Source organism: Carya illinoinensis, chromosome 6, assembly GCF_018687715.1.
Source record: "Carya illinoinensis cultivar Pawnee chromosome 6, C.illinoinensisPawnee_v1, whole genome shotgun sequence".
Lineage (NCBI taxonomy): Eukaryota > Viridiplantae > Streptophyta > Magnoliopsida > Fagales > Juglandaceae > Carya > Carya illinoinensis.
In genome coordinates, this window is record NC_056757.1 from 4,786,723 (window position 1) to 4,806,997 (window position 20,275).

The 20,275-nt window shown below is 36.1% G+C and overlaps 1 protein-coding gene across 1 annotated transcript; it reads right to left on the reverse strand.

Annotated features, from left to right (window-relative positions):
* Positions 1-1,232: 1,232 nt before the first annotated feature.
* LOC122313448 (histone acetyltransferase of the MYST family 1-like) lies at positions 1,233-16,157 on the reverse strand. Its single transcript, XM_043128467.1, has 9 exons — positions 15,815-16,157; positions 14,024-14,112; positions 13,759-13,818; positions 12,726-12,935; positions 3,559-3,627; positions 3,276-3,437; positions 2,649-2,742; positions 2,351-2,493; positions 1,233-1,643 (listed from the first exon to the last, which is right to left on the reverse strand). The coding sequence occupies exons 1-9, from the start codon at positions 16,101-16,103 to the stop codon at positions 1,440-1,442; spliced, it is 1,320 nt and encodes a 439-aa protein (XP_042984401.1). The 5' UTR covers positions 16,104-16,157; the 3' UTR covers positions 1,233-1,439.
* Between the last annotated feature and the right edge of the window lie 4,118 nt (positions 16,158-20,275).

Genomic DNA, 20,275 nt, shown 5'->3' on the forward strand with positions numbered 1-20,275 from the left:
CAGTTCGGTGCTGCTTAATTATCATGATGTATGTTGTAATTGCTCTAACGTCGATCCAGGCATTTGTTGAGAACTTGACATAAGAAATGAGAAAATTATGGGAAAAAGAAAAAATGAAAAAGGCAATAATAACTGAGAAAAGAGATCACGAGATGATCATCCTGCAGGAAGTACGCTCCGAGGCTTTCCCAGTCGGTTTCTTTACATGTAAAATTAGCTTTACGCAAATGAAATGGATAAGCAAGCCAAGCTACACGTCTCAGTTCCAACATAATTAATCTGTGGTATAACTGGCTCTTTAGGTACTTCAATATTTCGTAGTTGTTCTGAGCCTTTTACAGTTATTGATTCTGTGAACACGAGCTACATAATTCCTACAAGTTGCGCAAGGAAGATATTGTATGATTGTTCGGTTTTTCACGTTATCTCCCCATTTGGATTTGGAAAACGTTTCATTTGATCTCATTATTACAATTTTTATAAATTTTTATATAAAATATAATAAACAATTCAATTTTTTTAAATCTCAAAACAATAATAATATTAAAAGATAATACTCTAATAATATTTTATTCAACTTTCATCTTTCATTTAAAACCATCTCATCTCATCTCTAAATTCAAACCAGTCCAAATAGCACTCGTTAAGAGCTTAATAACATTCTCCTTCTGTGAATGTTATTTGTTAATATGACACTTATTAAGAGGTTACTACATAAAATCAATTAAAATGTGACAAAAAATGACAAAACCGATGAAAAATAGCATTACTTTTTTCTTTTTATTATTTTATTTATAATAACAGAAATATAAACCATTACTACAACAACAACAACAACAACAACAATAATAATAATAATAATAATAATAATAATAATAATAATAATATGTAAACCGTTATCGCATTGGCCATAAGAGGGAACAGAGCATCTGGAAGGGAGACTGGGCTTTTAAAAAAGATTACATTATGACATTGGAATCTTTTGCGTAGACGGCAATACCACTGAAACGGTACGTAGAACCGAACCACATATATCTGTTGCCAGTTTACTTTTCCCTCCTCATGGATGCACTTCCCACAGTTTTTGTTGAAATTTTCTTTCTTCTGGACTCTGGAGGGTATTGGGAAAGTCATCAAAGCAGTTTGTCATTGACAAATTCATCTCATGGGAACAGATTTTGGTGCCAACTCAAAATCTTCACAAGCACAAAAGACTTTTGAGTCAATTGAAATAATCAGCGGTAACCTACGCCTAGTGTTGTCAGAATCTATTAATAATTTTTTGTTCATGCATACGTACAGGATATCACAAAATGGTTAATGCAGGGAAAAAGTCACCAAGACAATTCCCAGTTTCATACCCTAAAAGCCTATATTCTATACAAGAGAGGTCAGTTACAAGTCAAGATAGGAAGCAAGTATCCGGATGACTCTTGCCATCAACCTTGTTCTTTATAAGGGGTCCAAATCAATTTGCTGACATCAACTTCGAGACCCCCACGGCCGGCAGCTTTTAGATGGCGATCCAAGACCTTCGGATCAGCACAGATGACATGCTGCCCTTTCCTGTACTGAATCAGTTCAAGGCTCTGAAGGGTGCTTAAAATATCCTCCGACTTAATTGCTGTCATGTCACTAAGTTCCTGCAAATAAATAGCATAACCAGCCGAAAGCAGGGGTTCAACAGAAAGTTCATAAAATAAGAACCAATGGAGAGAGAGAATCACACAAACATGAAAAATTCTATTTTTTTCTTTTACCAGATGTTTGGATTAGGGATAATGTGTAGAAGAATTCTTAGTAAGAAAATTCAATTAGTTTAAGAAGAATAAACCCAAAATTTTTTTAAAAAATTAAAAAAGAAAAAAAGTGTGATTTGTGAGCTTATGTATAGCAAAGCTCCACAAACATGCCTACAAGGTAAAAAACAATGAAAATAAAAACCCAAAAATGATTTGTCAAATTGCCAATATATATATATATTGTCAAAGGTCCATGTATACACTAATTAATTGTAAATACCCATCACAGGCTCAACACTAACAAATTGCAAAAAAATTATCAGGTTCAAATATATCTCTAGACATATCCTGAGTTTTCCTCTTTTCAGGGCATGGGACCGTAGTGTGCATATTTTATCATTTTTTTTTTTTTTTTTTTTTTTTTTTGCATAGCTATGTAAATTAATTCCTGATACACTGATGGGAATACTAGTAGTATTTAAAACTTCAAATCATTTCCATGGGATGTCTGAATACGACAAACAAATTCACATAAGAAAAAATATGCCATTGAACTGCAGAGGGCGAGAATGTCTTGATCTTATTAAAATATGCAAAAAAAATCACACCTTGATGGAAATATTGCCCTTGTGCTTCTTCAAGATGTCTAAAAGAACCCGGGTCCAGTATCCTCTGTAGCTCAACAGTCCAAGATCAGAAAGGGGCCTCTCAGGCGTGCCAACTTTACCTTCTTTTTTGGAAAGTTCGTATGCTGCTCCAAGCAAAGAATAATGTTACTATTATGTTAAGAATTCTTTCTGCTTAAAAATGCACGAGACAAGATAAAGATATGCAAAGAATAAAAAAAGATTTTCCAATAGAAAATATAATTAATTAGATAAATAAAATAAAAGGCACAGAACTTACAGAAGGCAATTAAAAATTTTCCATAGCCTTTCCTTTGATAAGGAGGAAGGGTGAGAATGCATGCTAAATTATAAGACTCCTCCGAATGCTTTTCCTGCACCAGCATACACAAAATACATGGCTCTTAATCCTCACTTTTTGTTATTCCATTATCTTTAGCTACTATTAAAAAATTCAGTAAAATAGGGTCAAATATTATAGGTCACTCAAAGCATAGAACATCAGATCGGGAGAAGCAAAACAACAGAATAACATATAGAGAAGAGGTTAAAACTACTTTTACCATAATCAGAGTCCACAAAAATACTAAACCGATCAAGGTCTTCTATATGGAAGATACGTCAAGTGCAAACAATGTCAATGTAGGGATACAACAATTACGCATCCTAAACATGTTAAAACTTCTAAATTATTCCCTCCAATGCTTGAAGTATGTATCCACTGTATAAATCATTTTAAATGCATGCAAAATTCACACAGACTGCATGCAGCATGACAACAAATTTTACACGAGATTCCAACATTCCTGCGTCAAAAATTTTGAACTTCTATAAAATACCATATTACCCAATAGAGGTAAAAGACTCCACTCAAAACTAAATATGAGAAACCGAAAAGTAATGTTACCTTGGAAAAATAACCAACCATGTGGCATCCCCGCTCATCACATTCACACAAAATATAGAACAGAAATAGGTCAACATCATAATAAAGAGTCTTGTGATCAAGAAACAATTTTGCCAAATAACATAGATTCTGCCCATAGACCTTGTTCTTTTTGCCATCAACCTGCTCCAAAACATTCAATCACAGAAACGTTAAATCAACTAAAAGATTATCAAACAGAAGCTGAGAGTTAAGAAGGGAGAAATAACATGGTTTTCAAAACCAAAGCATTAACAAAACTTACTTCGAACATTGACAATGTACCACTTCGGTATATCTCATCACCAGGTGGATGCTTAAGATCACACTTCCTCTGCATATATAGAATGGAATTCAATAATCAAATTACATCTTGAGACTAAAAACAATTAAAACAAGGAAGACTGGGAAATTATTAACTTACATTTTTTTATAAGTTAATAATTTTATTAATAGAAAGCTGTAAGGGTGCTTCCCAAGTACACAAGGAGCATAAATGGCATGCACCCAAAACGACAAAGGAATAAAAAGCAAGAAAGTCCTGTAAATCAGAAATAGTATAAACATGAACATTCATCCAAATTCACCACATTGTCTTCTAACAATCCTCGAAGTTCCTAGATTTCTTTCCCTCTAAAAGAACAACATTGAGCACAACAGGATCAATTTCCATAAAGTAACACTATGAAGATTACTGGTCCGGTCTTTACAGCACACCAAAGGATCAACTACCCATTGAGGAATGACCCAATGTTTTTTTTTTTTTGAATAAGTTTTACTAGTGGTCAATATGCACCATATCAGGATCATTCAACATATGGTCTTACTGCAAGGATTATCAAACCGCCCTTTCCAGCACACTAACAGATCAACCAACCGTCGAGGCATCACACAGGTTAGCACAAAAAGACTGGAAACAGCCTTTCCATAATGTGCTAGCTACCTCACAATGGAGTAGAAGATGATCAATGGAGTCCTCGTTCCTCTTGCACCTGCAACACCACTCTATCACAACATGCCTCTGGACTTTAAGTTATCTAAAGTATGGATCTCCCCACTCTTTTTGAACGTACAACACCAGTCAATCACTAAAACATCCCCGTCTTCCCTAATGCACTATCCATACAAAGGAAATCATACAGAAATCAGCCTTATTCCACCATATTCTCTTCCATGGGAAAGAGGATCTATCATAAGATATCAAAAGCTCTAAAATATGATCGTACTTCAAATATTCCTCGGTTGGAGGGAACCCAACATAGCCTGTCCTCACCACCTTGGCTTTAATGGGTGGAGTACTACCTCTCAAATGAAGTAAGAGCATCCATCTCCAAATCATTCACCTTTTCAATAAAACCAACATCATACTGATGTGAACCATAGGAGATTTGTAAATGGCCTGCCACTGAAGCTTTTCCTTGAAGCGAGCAAAATTTAAAAGTTCCAGATAAGCTACCTTAGAGTACTGTTTACGGACCACCCATCATGCCAAAACTTTGTCCTCAAACCATCTCTGACCACATGCATATGTAGAAAAATGGAAAAACTCCCCCAAAACCTCTTCGGATGCTTTACCAAAGTCCAACTCCAAATGTCCCATTAACTTCTTGAGAACACCATCCGCCTTAAAGTTTTGAGGCAGGCTCAAGGGAATGAAGGGATGGCTTGTCATCATCCCAATAGGCATTTTAGCTCTGAATGTATGACTAGGCCTATTTTAGGATGATGACAAGCCTACCCTTGAGCCTGCCTCAAAACATTGGGTTTTTTATGAGCCTTCACAGCATACCTAGGTCCATAGAACACTAGTTGGGCTAGTAACCACCCTATATTGAATTGGGCCTCATTTTGACCCATACTTTGTGGCCTCTTAGTTAACTCATTTAACCCATAGCCTAATTCCAACTTTTCAATTAACTCCACTTCCCCTATAACCTTTTCTACTTGCCTCTTAAACCACGAAGTAAACTATGCTCATCTACAAGCACATCCTTTGCAGTTACCATACCAGACACATCCTTCCCACTGGAAGTCTCGGTACCACATTCAAAAGTTTGTCCGGCAGGAGATATGGAATTAAACACTCCAACAGCTGGTTTTCCAAATTTAATTTTAGAAATTTTACTGGTATTTGCCCTATATGATGTGATGCTTGTTGAGCTCGGTTTCAGCCTTGCCCGTACCTCCACATGTAACTGCTTTTTAGAAACAAATATTCTTTGCACCTCTGCATATGGGTTGACCCGCATGCTAAAGAATCATGGGACTTCTAGTTTTTTCGTCAACTTTGCTTTCTATCCAACACCAACAAAAATCTGAAAAACATATGCCACCTTATGTAATGCCAATGCAAGACCCTTCCAGCCCTTACCTCTAATAGTTTCCGGTATGAGAATGTGTCCTTTGCCATCACCACCTCCAAATTCAGCCAAAATTAGAAAATGGCCATGGGGATTGGAACAACTATGAGCAGCCTGGAAGAACTCACGTATTCCTTCAACCCTTGCAACTATTCCACAGTATTCATCAACCATCTCTCCCATCTAAGATCTCAATTCATTGAAGACATTAATAGGCAGAGATCTACATATGGATAGAAAATAATTATTTCCAATAATAACACCAAGGACCATCTCAGCCATGTAACCACTTTCACCTAATTGAAATGGCACAGTTAATAAATCAGCCATTGATAGGCCATTACGTACTCAATCCTCAATATGTTCACACTTCACACAGCTCGTTCAACCCAAATCATGTGATCACGTATAGAAAGAAGAGCCAAGCACCTATTTGCATAAATATTAGGATAAGCCTCCTTTAGGACCGTGTCTCCCACCCACACATTATTCCAAAAGCTGACCCTCGTGCCATCACCCACACAAAGATGAGTATTACTAGCAAAGGTACACCAACCTTTCCTTATGTACTTCCATAACCCCACCCCATATGCCCCCTTACTTTCCTTACAGCACCAACCACCCCGTTCACTTCCATACTTCATGTCAATCACTCCTTTCTATAAGGCTCCCCTTTCCTTATTATAACGCCATAACCATTTTCCTAATAATGCCTCATTAAAGGCCCTCACATTACGGACCCCCAAGCCCCCATCTCTCAACGGAGTACACACCTTATTCCACTCCACTAGGTGGAATTTGAGCTCCTCGCCTAGACCACTCCACAGAAAATCACGTTTTAGTTTCTCTATTTTTGTTGCTATGCTGGCGGGGAGAGGAAATAGAGACAAGTGGGTTTGAGGAAGCGGAAGGAGAGGGGCCCGATGATTGTAGTTACTCGGTGGAGGGTGATTTTGTGCTTCCTAATGAAGAAAAACAAGTGGGTTTGGATGATGTTGATCTGGATGGAGTCAGTCACGAAATTCTGCTAAGTAGATTGGAGGAACCTACCCCATTAAATTTCTGCCTCCCTTCCCAACCGATTGTAACAGATTGGGTTTATCATAAAGTGAAAGAAATTCAAAAAATAGTGGGGCTTGAGTGTGATGGGTATGAGGATCAGTTTATGGCGTTGTTTACAGCCATCGAAGCAGGGCACAAACAAAAGGATAAAGGAAAATCAAAAAAGCATAGGGAACTCCAAAGATTGACTTGGTCGATGAACATGGAGGGTAGCACTAGTAGGGGTAGGTTAAAAGGGAAGGGGCAGAATGTTTCTCCATGAAACCAAAAATTGTGTCATGGAACGTTCGTGGGCTTAATGAGGGGGATAAGCGCCTGCGGATTAGAAATATGATTAGGGAATGGAAAGCGGATATTGTGTGTTTGCAAGAAACTAAATTGAAAGGTATGGATAGAGAAATAGTGCGAAGTTTATGGAGTGGTGTACATGTAGATTGGGCTTATTTGGCCTCTAATGGAGCTTCAGGGGGAATTGTGGTTTTGTGGGACAGACGTGTGGTAGAAAGGGTGGAGGAATTTATTGGTAATTATACGGTGGCATGCTCGTTTCAGAGTATAGCCGATAACTATCGTTGGGCTTTTGCAGGTGTTTATGGTGCCAATTCAGATTCTGAAAGAAACTTGCTATGGGATGAACTTGCTGGGATTCACAGTGTGTGGGATCTCCCCTGGTGCATAGGGGGGGATTTCAATGTCGTGAGATTCCCAAGTGAAGCATCGGGAAGCAGAAGATTACGACCAGCAATGGAGGCTTTCTCAGAGTGCATTTTTTATTTGAATTTGGTAGATCTGCCTATAGCTAGGGGTATCGCTACCTGGTCGAATAATCAGTCCTGGTCCCGACTGGATCGTTTTCTCATTTCACCGGAATGGGAAAGTCACTTTCCGGAGGTTTGGCAGAAGAGGCTAGCCCGTATTGGCTCGGACCATTGGCCAATTATGATAGACTGTGGAGGTATTCGGAAGGGTCGTCGGCCGTTTAAATTTGAGAATATGTGGCTAAAATCAGAAGGTTTTGTGGATAGGGTTAAACAATGGTGGTCCTCCTATCAGCTTCAAGGAACCCCGAGTTTCATTTTTGCGGCAAAATTGAAAGCTCTTAAAAAGGATCTCCAAACTTGGAACTTGGAATCGTTTGGCAATGTAGGGGAAACCAAAAAAGCAAAGCTGGCGGAACTTCAGGCGCTTGAGAGACTTCAAGAGGTACAACACCTCACACAGGCAGAAAAAGACAGAAAGGTTGAGCTGGGTGCAGAAATTGAAAGGTTGATCCTATTAGAGGAGGTGTCGTGGCGTCAAAAATCAAGAGCTTTATGGTTGAGGGAAGGGGATCGGTGCACGGGCTTTTTCCACAGAATAGCAAACTCACACAGGAGAAATAACAACATTGAGATGTTGAAGGTGGATGGAATGGAGTGCAGAGATGAACAGGAAATTCACAATCATGTTGTGGGTTAAAATGAGAACTTGCTAAAGGAACAGGCGGGATGGCGGCCTCCTCTGAATGGGCTGGATTTTAATACCATTGGTTTGAGTGACGCATCACATTTAGAAAGGGATTTTGAAGAGAGAGAGATCTATGAAGTTGTGAGGAAAATGGCTAAGGACAAGGCACAAGGACCGGATGGATTCTCTATGGGTTTCTTCCAAGACTGTTGGGGTGTTATTAAGGAAGATCTAATGAAAGTCTTCCAGGAGTTCTTTAGGGTGGGAAGATTTGAAAAAAGCCTTAATTCCACTTTCTTAGCTTTGATACCTAAGAAGGTGGGAGCGACGGAGATTAAGGATTTTAGGCCTATCAGTCTAGTGAGTGGGGTGTATAAGATAATATCCAAGGTACTTGCGAATAGACTAAGTGAGGTGATGGGTAAGATTGTTACTCAACCCCAAAATGCTTTTGTTAAAGGAAGACAGATCTTAGATGCAGTGTTAATTGCCAATGAATGCCTCGACAGTCGACTAAACGCCAGGAAAACAGGAATCATGTGTAAACTTGACATGGAAAAGGCGTATGATCATGTTAACTGGGATTTCCTTTTACACTTATTAAGGAGGTGTGGTTTTGGGGAGAGGTGGAGGGCCTGGATTCGTTGGTGTATTTCTTCGGCAAAATTTTCGGTACTATTGAACGGAACCTCAGTGGGATTTTTCCAGAGTTCACGTGGTTTGAGACAAGGGGATCCATTGTCTCCTTTGCTGTTTGTCATGGTCATGGAGGCGCTAAGCAGGATGATATCGGCACTGGTTGTGAATGGTGTTATTGCAGGTTTCCCGATTGGTACCCCAAGCAGGGGCATCATTGATATTTCCCACTTATTATTTGCAGATGATACATTGATCATGTGTGAAGCTGAGCATAGGCAGGTTCAAGCGCTAAAGGCTGTACTGTTCTATTTTGAGGCTGTCTCTGGGCTGAAGGTGAATCTGGATAAATCAGAATTGGTGCCAATTGGGTCGGTTCCAAACACCCGCCTATTGGCACGAACGCTGGGTTGTAAGGTTGCTTCTCTTTCTATGACCTATCTGGGATTGCCTTTGGGGAGTGCTTCAAGGGCTACTTCTATATGGGATATGGTGTTTGAGAAAATTGAGCGGTGACTGGCAGGGTGGAAAAGAATGTACTTGTCTAAAGGCGGTAGGATCACCTTGATAAAAAGCACACTTTCTAATCTACCCACATATTTCTTATCTCTTTTTCCAATTCCAGCAAGTGTAGCAGTCCGTATTGAGAAGCTTCAACGAGATTTCCTGTGGGGAGGATTGGGAGATGAGTTCAAGTTTCACTTGGTCAAGTGGAAACAGGTATGTAAGTCTATCCAGGGGGGAGGTTTGGGTGTTAGAAACCTAAGGGTGTTTAATCGGGCACTATTAGGCAAATGGTTATGGAGATACCCCAGAGAACCAGATGCGCTATGGACAATGGTTATAGAAAAAAAGTATGACGGCTTATGGGGAGAGTGGAGCACGAGAGAAGTAAGGGGGGCTTATGGAGTTGGTTTGTGGAAAAACATTAGAAGAGGATGGGAGGTTTTTAACCGTTTTGTTAAGTTTCAGGTGGGTACAGGATCCAGGATTAAATTTTGGAGCGATGTGTGGTGTGATTGTCGGGCCTTAAAAGATGTGTACCCATCTCTCTTCCAACTGGCGAGTGCAAAGAATATTTCAGTGGCGGATGCTATGGAGGTGATGGAGGGACGGATTGTTTGGAATATTCACTTCGGTAGGGCGCTACAGGATTGGGAGATGAGTAGCATTGCAGATTTTTACAGCTTTATATACTCTATAAATCTAGACAGCCAGCAAGAGGATGTCATGTGGTGGAAGCCAACAAGAAAAGGTATTTTCTCGGTTAAATCTTTCTATAAGGTTCTCACCCCAGAGTCTACTTCTCTTTTCCCGTGGAGGAAGATATGGCGTCACAATGCACCTCCAAAAGCCTCTTTCTTCATCTGGACAGCAGTGTTGGGTAAGATTCTTACCACTGATAATCTAAGGAAAAGAAGGATTATCATTGCAGACTGGTGTTGTATGTGCAAAAGTGGAGGAGAGTCAGTCGATCACCTTTTGTTACATTGTGGGGTAGCAAGGACTTTATGGAACGAGGTGTTTGCTCGCTCGGCAATGGTATGGGTGATGCCAAGAACGGTTGAGGCAGCATTGGCTAGCTGGCCAAGCATAAGAGGAAGGCGGCCGATTAAAGCTATGTGGAGAATGATTCCGATTTGCATTGTGTGGAGTTTGTGGCGGGAGCGCAATGAAATGACGTTTGAAGACCAGGAAAGATCTATAGAGGAGCTTAAACTTTCATTTTTTAGAACTCTTTGTAATTGGGTCATAGCTGTTGATTTTAATGGTATGGCCCTTCGGGACTTTCTAGCCTCTACTGCACCCACTTAGGTGGGGCATTAGAGTTGTAACACAGGCATTTTGCCATTCTTTTGATTAATAAAATTTTATTTATTAAAAAAAAAGGAAATAGAGACAAGTAGTATGTAGGAAGGTTGGATAGGGTGCTCTTAGTAAGAGTGATCCACCCCCCCTTAGTTAAATACAACCTTTTCCACCCGGCAAATTTATTCTCTAATTTCTCCTACACCTCCTCCCAAATTACCTTGGCTTTGAAGGTAGCCCCCAAGGGAAGGCCAAGATACTTCAATGGCAATGAAGCGACTACACATCCCAAAATGTTGGCCAACCCTCTAATGTTCCTCATCCCACCAACCGTGACCATCTTCGTCTTGGCAAGATTAACCTTTAACCCAGATACCACTTCAAAACACAATAAAATGGCCTTCAAAGATTGTATATGTCCTGCATTTGCCTCACAAAACAGCAATGTGTCATCCGCAAACAAAATATGTGAAATGTTGATGTTTCCCACTACAAAACCAGACAAGAATCCCCCCTCAACTGCAGCTGACATCATTCTGCTTAGGGCCTCCATTACAATGACAAATAATAGGGGTGATAATTGATCACCTTGTCGTAATCCCCACGAGCTATTAAAGAAACCCACCGGATCTCCATTTACTAACACCAAGAAATGAGCCGTTGACACACAATGCCTCATCCACTTTCTCCATCTTGTCCCAAAACCACATCGGCTCAACATGTATAACAAGAAGTCCGAATTGAAGTGATCATAGGCCCTTTCCATGTCTAATTTGCATAAAATACCTGGCACTCCCAATTTGATCCTGTTGTCCAAGCACTCATTTGCTATAAGAACCGAGTCCAGTATTTGGCGCCCTCACAAAAGCATTTTGAGTCTTAGATATAATCTTATCCATAACTGTGCTCATTCTATTAGCCAAGACTTTAGAAATTATCTTGTATATGATCCCCACAAGACTAACAGGCCCGAAATCTTGCACCTCTATAGCACCCTTTTTTTTTGGAACAAGTGCAATGAAAGTAGCATTCAAACTCTTCTCGAATTTACCATATGTGAAAAATTCCTAGAAAACCTGCATAACATCTTCTCTCACCACCTCCCAGCACATCTGAAAGAAAGCCATAGTAAAGCCATCCGGGCCCAGTGTTTTGTCTCAATTCATTTTTCTGATTACTATGTGTACCTCTTCCTCTTCAAATGGTCTCTCCAACCAAACCATACTACTTTGGTCGATGGACAACCTAAGAAGACGAGGAGGCCTTGTCATAATAGAATGGTGCTGTATATGCAGAAAGAATGGTGAAACAGTAGACCACTTACTTTTACATTGTGATTTTGCTCGGGAAATATGGAATTATTTCTTCAGCAGAATGGATATAGCATGGGTCATGCCGGGAAGAGTGATAGAATTACTTGCAAGCTGGAGAGGAATCGCGGGGACACCATAGATTGCAGCTGTATGGAAAATGGCTCCTCTTTGTATTCTTTGGTGTATTTGGAGTGAAAAGACTTTTTGAGGATCAGGAACGTTCCCTAGAAGAGTTTAGGAGGTCTTTTTGGAAGACTCTATTTATGTGGGCCATCGCTCTAGAGCTGAATGGTCTCAGTTTCCAAGATTCCCTTGTATCAATTACTAGATCCTAAATAGGTGTATTCACATGTATACTTCCAATGTACCTGAACTATGCTTATTAATAAAATTTCTTATTACTTATAAAAAAAAAAATACGGTGCCCTTCATGAACTGCAGTAACACAAGATTGCAACAGATTCAATGTATATTGGCAATTATGGCAGAGAATTAAGAATCTAGGGAATAATATTTAGTTCATGTATTAGTCGGAATTAGTATGTAATTGATGAACTGAATACTAGGGACTAATCTAGAGAATAACATCTAGGTATTAGTTGGGACGACGTTCCTGGACACCTGATGCCAATAAAAAAATATATATATATTTAGTTCATGTATTGATGAACTGAATACTATATATATAATATTGATGAACTAAAAACAGTCCAAAATTGCCATCTAAATTTTACATACAAGCATGCTATACCATAAAATGAAAATTGAAAGCTAGTGAAAACAGTGTAATATGAGGCACAGCTCACCATATGCCTTTGAAGCTGTTCTTTGCGCTTCATGAAATTGAGGCAAAACTCACAGAAGTACAGCTTCAAACAGTCATTGTATTCTGGTGGAAAGGGAGAAAAGTACCATGTCTCAATCTCATATCTTCCAAGTTCTATAGTTGCTATGTTTTTCACTTTTGTGAACTCCTCATGTTCTCGCAAGCTGGCAGCATCAAGCTCTTCATGACCCTAAATAATTATTAAGGAAATATTCAGATTATAAAATATAAATACGGGATGTACTATGATGTAGGCAGAATGTAATGACCCAGGGAAGATCAAGCCGCATCTAGGCCCATACTCCAAAAGGATTGGTAAAATTACAAATGGAGCTCCTTGAGATTCATTACAAAGGGAAAGAACTCTCCTGTAGGTAAGGTTCGTAGGTGTGTGATTGTGTGTGTTTGTGTGTGTGTGTGTGTGTGTGTGTGTGTGTGTGTGTGAGAGAGAGAGAGAGAGAGAGAGAGAGAGAGAGAGAGAGAGAGAGAAGGGGGGGGGGGATCGTGAGACATGAAGGCCCTGACTTATTGGTTACTATTCTTATGTTAAATCTTCATAAAGCTTTTCCATTGCATAATCTCAACTCTTTTTTTTTTTCTTTTTTAGTTAATAAGAGTTTTATTACCAAAAACAGGCATAGCCCAAGTACTAATCTCAACTCATTTTTTCTCTCATAATACATTGAATATAGAGGCTAACGGCTCTAGCTAAAATTGCAACTTCTCCCTCATATGAATAAAGTGATGCATGAAACCACAAATTCAAAGACCTGCTGGTTGCCTGTGTAACTTACCAACTAAATAAAAAAATCACATCAAGATTCCATTTTCATTTCACTCGTAACTAATTCAGAAGTACTTGCTTCCAAAAGCCCATTTTGCCTTTTGGTTCACTTGATCACTCTAATTTGTCCTCAAGCTTTTATTTAAATAGAATTTCAGATTTACAAAGAAATATAAATGCACCAACAAAGCACCAAAAATATTCCAAGCAGTTTTTGACATGTATTTACCTCTACATGAGTCTCATCAATCTTCCGCTTCTGGTGGCGTGTCATTTTCAAGCTTGTAACCTGGAAAGCTCATGCACAATTCTTGTAATCAGCACTAATAGATAATAAATTGTGAGAAGCATGTAAAATGTGCAAGGTAACAGGGGAAAAAAAAAAAACCCTCTTTCCAAGAGATGTGCCCAAAGATATAGGATTCTCATTTAACAAAACCAACAATTAGAGAAAGGAAAGTGCCTAATAATTAACCAATATCATATGATCATACCTTGTCCTCAACCTTCTCATCAACAACAGTCTCTACAGAATCGAGATCAAGTTGTTCAAGCTTCACCCATTCATCAAGCCTCCGATTGACTATCAAAATGCAAAAAATTATAAATAAAAAAAAATAAATAATAATAATAATAATCATTTCCACTACCATTATGTATGGGAAGTGAAGAGATGGGCATTCATAATAGACAATAAGGGTGATAACTTTGAAATAAATGGAATGCCAAATGAGAACCTTGATTTCATAGTTTGCAAAACAATTTCATTTATCTATAAGAAAGACAATTTCATTCAATACAACATGAATAAAAGGACATGGGTCATTGGGTGTGGCCACAAGTAAGAACACTGCTAAGAAATTTACAGAACAAATCAGATGCAAAAGATGACAGCCCATGACATTTGGAGCATTCTAGCTGACATTTAAATCATTCACCAAAGCAACTTATTTCAATTTCCCTAACAGAAAACTCCTTGACCACAAGTCCAAGAACCTATTAATACACTAAAAATAATTGCATACCAACTGTAACATGAACACATGCTCCATAGTTTTTCTTCTCTCCGATTACACAACTCACAGACCCCGTAAGGAATGGACCCATGGGCCCCCTCCCTCTCCTCCCCCTCTCTAGTTCTTATCAGAGAAAGGAGGATATGCCTATTTGGTCCTAGGAAAACTGGCAGAATCCCCTAATTAATTGAGACAGGTCAAACCAAAAACCCCTTAAGTAAAAGAATGAAAGCTTATCATCCAAACATCTAATTTAACTATAGCGGAAAGAAGCCAATTCATATTCAGTGTTTTCATAAACTAGTCATTCCATCATTGTTCATCAAACAGACTCCATTATCCATTCGGACAATTTTTTTGATAAGTATAAAAAAAATAAAAATAAAAATAAAAAAAATATTGTCCATATGGATGATGGAGTCTTGTTTGACTCGATAATCTCCTATAGCTACTGAAGCGCCCTTCAATAGGCTGTTAACGGGGCACAACACGAAAAAAAAAATGTTATAATCCTGAGGGTTAAAGGCTTAACCAAATGAGTATCCAACAGACATAGAGCTCTTAGATCAATGGTTGGGTCTTTAACAATTGGTATCAGATCAGGAACCATATCACGGGTTCAAGTCACGGAAGAGGCGACCTATAGGCTGAATTAAAATGCTTTGGTACTATGTAAAGTCATTGAATACCAATAAATGAGTGAAGCCGCCAAATGGGAAATGGCCACTACCGGGTCAATATCAATAGAGTGGGCCGCCGTGGACGTCAGATTCGGAAGTGTGGCGGAATGTTATGATCCTAATGCTTAAAGGCTGAAACAAATTAGTATCCAACAGTCCTAAGACTTTTAGATCAATGATTGGGTCTTTAACAAAAAACACAGGCTGCAACTAAACGCGCCAAAGCCTCAACCCAAAAACAGGCATCTGCTACTGAATTCCGGTAACAGAGGATGAGATTTGTAATAAGTCATAACTCCACAAAGTGCAGCACGAATCACCACATTTTTCAGATATCTATCAACATTAACATACCCACCTAAAAATAAATTCAAAGCAATATATTTAGCAAAAGCAAACAGTAATTTTGAAACCCTAATTGACACATATTATGAAACAAAACCGAATAATACGAAGCACCGGACCACCATAGTCCGTCACGAAACGGCATCTGCCACTTCCAAGGCTTCAAACCCTAACCTAACCCTAACATTAGGAATCCAAAGCGAAAGTTCAAAGGCAAGAAAAGATTATATATGAGAGATCTTACACTCGGTGTAATGTACGTAATACTCGTAATCATTCAGCCCACCGGTATGCAATTTTCGCCGTTCGATGACTTTGACCGGGTGGAATTTCCCGTCCCTCCAACGACACAGGACACGAGTACCAACCTCAAGAGGTAGAAAAGACGCTTTCCGCTTCTTCATAGCGTCCAATTCCGGAAAATTTCCGGCGGGTAACCCGTCTCCAGTTAGAGACTTGTGGTGGCCGGAAAACGTGGCGGGTATTGTAGAGCCGTTCTCCGCTCCAGTAGTCGGTGCGTCTAACGATCCCATTTGTCGGTCGAGGCTTCGGAAGGGCTTGGGACGTGGATACGAAATATAACGACTACGAAGCGTTTTTTTTTTTTTTTTTTTTTTTTTCCTTTAATAAAAGCATTGGCTGCGTTTGGGTGCCGAATCCCATGTGATCTGAATTGTTGTTACGTGAATAGTAACGTTGTGTAAATTTTATTAGAATAAGTTTAAATATATTAAATTCGTTGAAATATGTTAACTTCTTATGAAAAATTAAAAAAATAGTGATTTTAGTAATGATTAGTTTGGAATAGGTTGAGATAGAATTGACATCCAAACATAACATTTTGTCGTTTGTTTTCATAACTTATGTCAACTCATCTCATCTAATTATCATAATTTTTTTAAATTTTTATATAAAATAAAATAAACAATTTATTTTTTTAAATCTAAAAAAATTATATTAAAAAATATATTTTAACAATATTTTATTTCACTTTTAATTTTAATCTCAACTTAATTCAACTCATTTTATTTACGAAAACAAGTGAAATTATACAAACCAAATATACCACTCATACAAGCTTAAGACCATTGACATTGATTCAACTAAAGTTCAGCTAATATTAATATGTCACTCTTTACTTTTGATTAATCACTCAGAAATTAAACTTCACATTAGATCATCCCACTTTTTATAATAACAAAATATTAATATTTTTTTAATATATTTTTAATGGGTGTTATTTATTTATTTTTATTTTCATAATCTCCAACTATCTATATATCAAAACTACCAAGACCCTCAAGAAAATGAAATAATGTTCAAAAATCAAAACAAAAGAGAGAAAATAAAAATATTATATTATTTATCTAAAGAAATTATACTTCCAGTCATGAGTGTGTAATCGTTGCACAATCATGTTGAAATAAATAAATAAATACAGGACCCACAAGAAAATAAATTAATCTTTTAACAGTAGACCTCACTCTTTTTCAAAGCGACTGTACGACATTTATATACTCTACAATTGTATATAACATTACTCATTTACCTAATAAATCTAAACAAATATGTTGAACCAATATGACTAACATCAAGTTTGCCTTTTCAATACCTCTTCAATGTAGAGAAAAATGAAGATAACTTAAGTAAAATATGATTAACTAGAACAAATGGTTATTCCAATGCCATTGCTCTATGTCAACATATAATATATCTTTATATATATAAAGTAGCTATCTAATGAAATTTTGTTGGTTTAACAGTTTTTGTTATTTTACCGTTAAAATTAACGCCGTTAGTTGCATAAATCATAATAAAATTAATTACTTTCTTACATAATTTCGGTAATCACAAACTCACCCCTTTCTCTCTTCTTAAAAGTTGCTATTTTTTTAATCTCTCTCTCAAATCACTTATGAATAAATTCATAGTTATTAAAGTTCATCCAGCATGCATCAATCCTAGAACCAATGCATTGATGATCATTTATTTATGAGGTATATTAGATATATATTCTATTATATCTTCTATATATAAAAAGTGTGTATGAAACGGAAAATCTTGTTTTAACGGTTTTTCTTGTTTTTCCGTTAAAGTTAACACCGTTTGTTTTAACGGTTTGGCACATAAAATGAAGACATAAATGTTGAGAGAGATAGCATTCAATGTTGTTATATGATTTATTAATCTCAATAATTATAATACTTAATAGTTTATATAATAATAAGTAATTAAAGATTAGTTATTATATTTTTCTCTTTCTCCTTAACATATACACATGCATTAGGTGCATAAGACGTGAATTCCTAAGTATAATATACGTGTATTATACGTTTCATTAACTCAGATTATTGAGTATTTCAAATTTAAAAATCTCATATAATATATAATATAAGTGTGTTTAATCAAAGTATTTTTTTTTCCCATGATAGTAGGACGTAGCTTTCGCTAAGTCATATTCCATATGTGGGCTTGCTATGATAGGCACGTGACAAAGACCGTGATCCTTGAGCTAATCAAGAAAGAGTAAATTCGGCCAACAATTTCAAAATATATTTTATGATTTATATATATGCTATATATAGAAAATATTATACCACAAATTTTATAAAAAGATTATGTTTTAACTTTATGTTGTCCTTGATCGACTCAACCAACAGCAAAATAAGAATTTCAATATTGTCTCTATTGATTGTCTACAGGATGACATAAATTGATAAATTATAATACAAACATCAAACGATACATATTTTGAACTACCATTTGTGTTAGACTTTTATTAAATTTTTCGTATACATCTTTGTTAAAATTATAGATGTTATAAACATGTATTGGATTATATGATACTTTGAACTAATTTTTTTTATTTTCTCCAATATGCCTTAAATTATTAAGTGACATCAATAATTTCTATAAAATATATATTATTTTTTACAAATAATCATTTCATAAAATTAGACAAACGTGCTTTGCACGTTACTCCTACCTAGTATATATATATATCTATATAAATTATATGAATTATATATATTCTATATTCTATTATATATATATATGATATTTTATATAAACTATAATTTATAATCATTTAAAATTTCTATTCATTTCTTATATAAACAAATAGAAATGTATAATAATTAAGTTAATCTATTTACCAATTACATTTACGAATATAATTATTTAAATAAAATATTATTTATTTATCAATTTAAATTTATTATGAAACATTAAAATCAAATAATAATATCTCATAAAAACTTTAGTATTTTATTTCTTTATAAAAATTATCACTTTTTAAAAATAATCACTTTATTAAACTAAGAAAACGTGCTCTGCACGTTGTTTTACTGTTAACGATTCATCTCATGCAATGCACAGTGTTGATTTAAGGTTTTTTATTTTATTTTTTTCACGTATTTGTTGTTTTTAGTCATATCATATCTATGAGCACATTCAGTAGTAAATAATAAGATTTTAATTCTAAATATTTTAAAACCGATTTAAGTCTATCTTATTATTTGATATTAGAAATTATATATTTTTTAAAAGTATTACATTATTAATCAAAGTTTTTTCCTTAATAAAAACAATATTAATTCTTAAAAAAATATTTCTATACACTGAGCGAACGTTCCTTGGACGTTGCCCAACTACAATATATTCTAATAAATGGCTATCTAACTATAAATAGTAGCTTTTGCTGTTTTTCCATTAATTTTTGGTATTTTTCCGTTAAGTCCATTGAGTCTTGTTTTACCAAAGGACTTTTAAGACCGTTGACCATTTGATGTGTAGCTCGATCGTAGAATTAAATAAAGGATCATGTTTTACCAAAAGACCCTTAATAGCCTCGCGGCGCATATGAATTGATGTCTCTTTTTTATATCTTTTTTGTTCTAATAGTGTATTCATTTTCCTTTCTTTTTGTTTCAATTTTTTTAAATAAATAAATTAAAATGACTTTACTCTGTAGAACTGAAACACTTAAGAGCATTCTCATTATAAAATTTAACTTTTACCAAAAGACTTTTAAGACCGTTGACTATTTGATATGTAGCTCCATCGTAGAATTTAATAAAAGATCATATTTTACCAAAAGACCCTTAATAGCCCCGCGGTGCACATAAATTGATGTCTATTTTTTATATCTTTTTTGTTCTAATAGTATATTCATTTTCCTTTCTTTTTGTTTCAATTTTTGTTGAATCCAAGATTTTAAGTTTTGTGTAATTATATATTTACACATAAAATTTTAATGATAACAAATGAATTCAAAGAATAAAGAAGTCTCAAGCTCAAGTTGTCTACACAATGGAGTCAAGCACATCAAGGAAACAAGCATGAGCAAGAAGGGAATAAGTTTACATTAAAATTATAGAGTAATGTTGTAAATCTCTTCAAAATTCGAAATTAGGATTAATGCTCAAAATTAATATTTTATCATAAAGCATTAAAATACATTTTCCACATGTGCATGAATATTTTTGAAAATTAAATTTGAAAATTTTGAAAGATGATTGATTGTCATCTTTTGCATGTGCATGCCTTGATTAAAGGGTTGAACTTTGAAAATATTAAAGATGATTGATTGTCATCTTTCACATGTGCATGTTTTATTTGAATATTTTCAAAAGTGATTGATACTTTTTTAGACTTATAAAAAAGGTAGATGATTTTGTTTGAAAATTTTGAAAAGTAAAGTGTG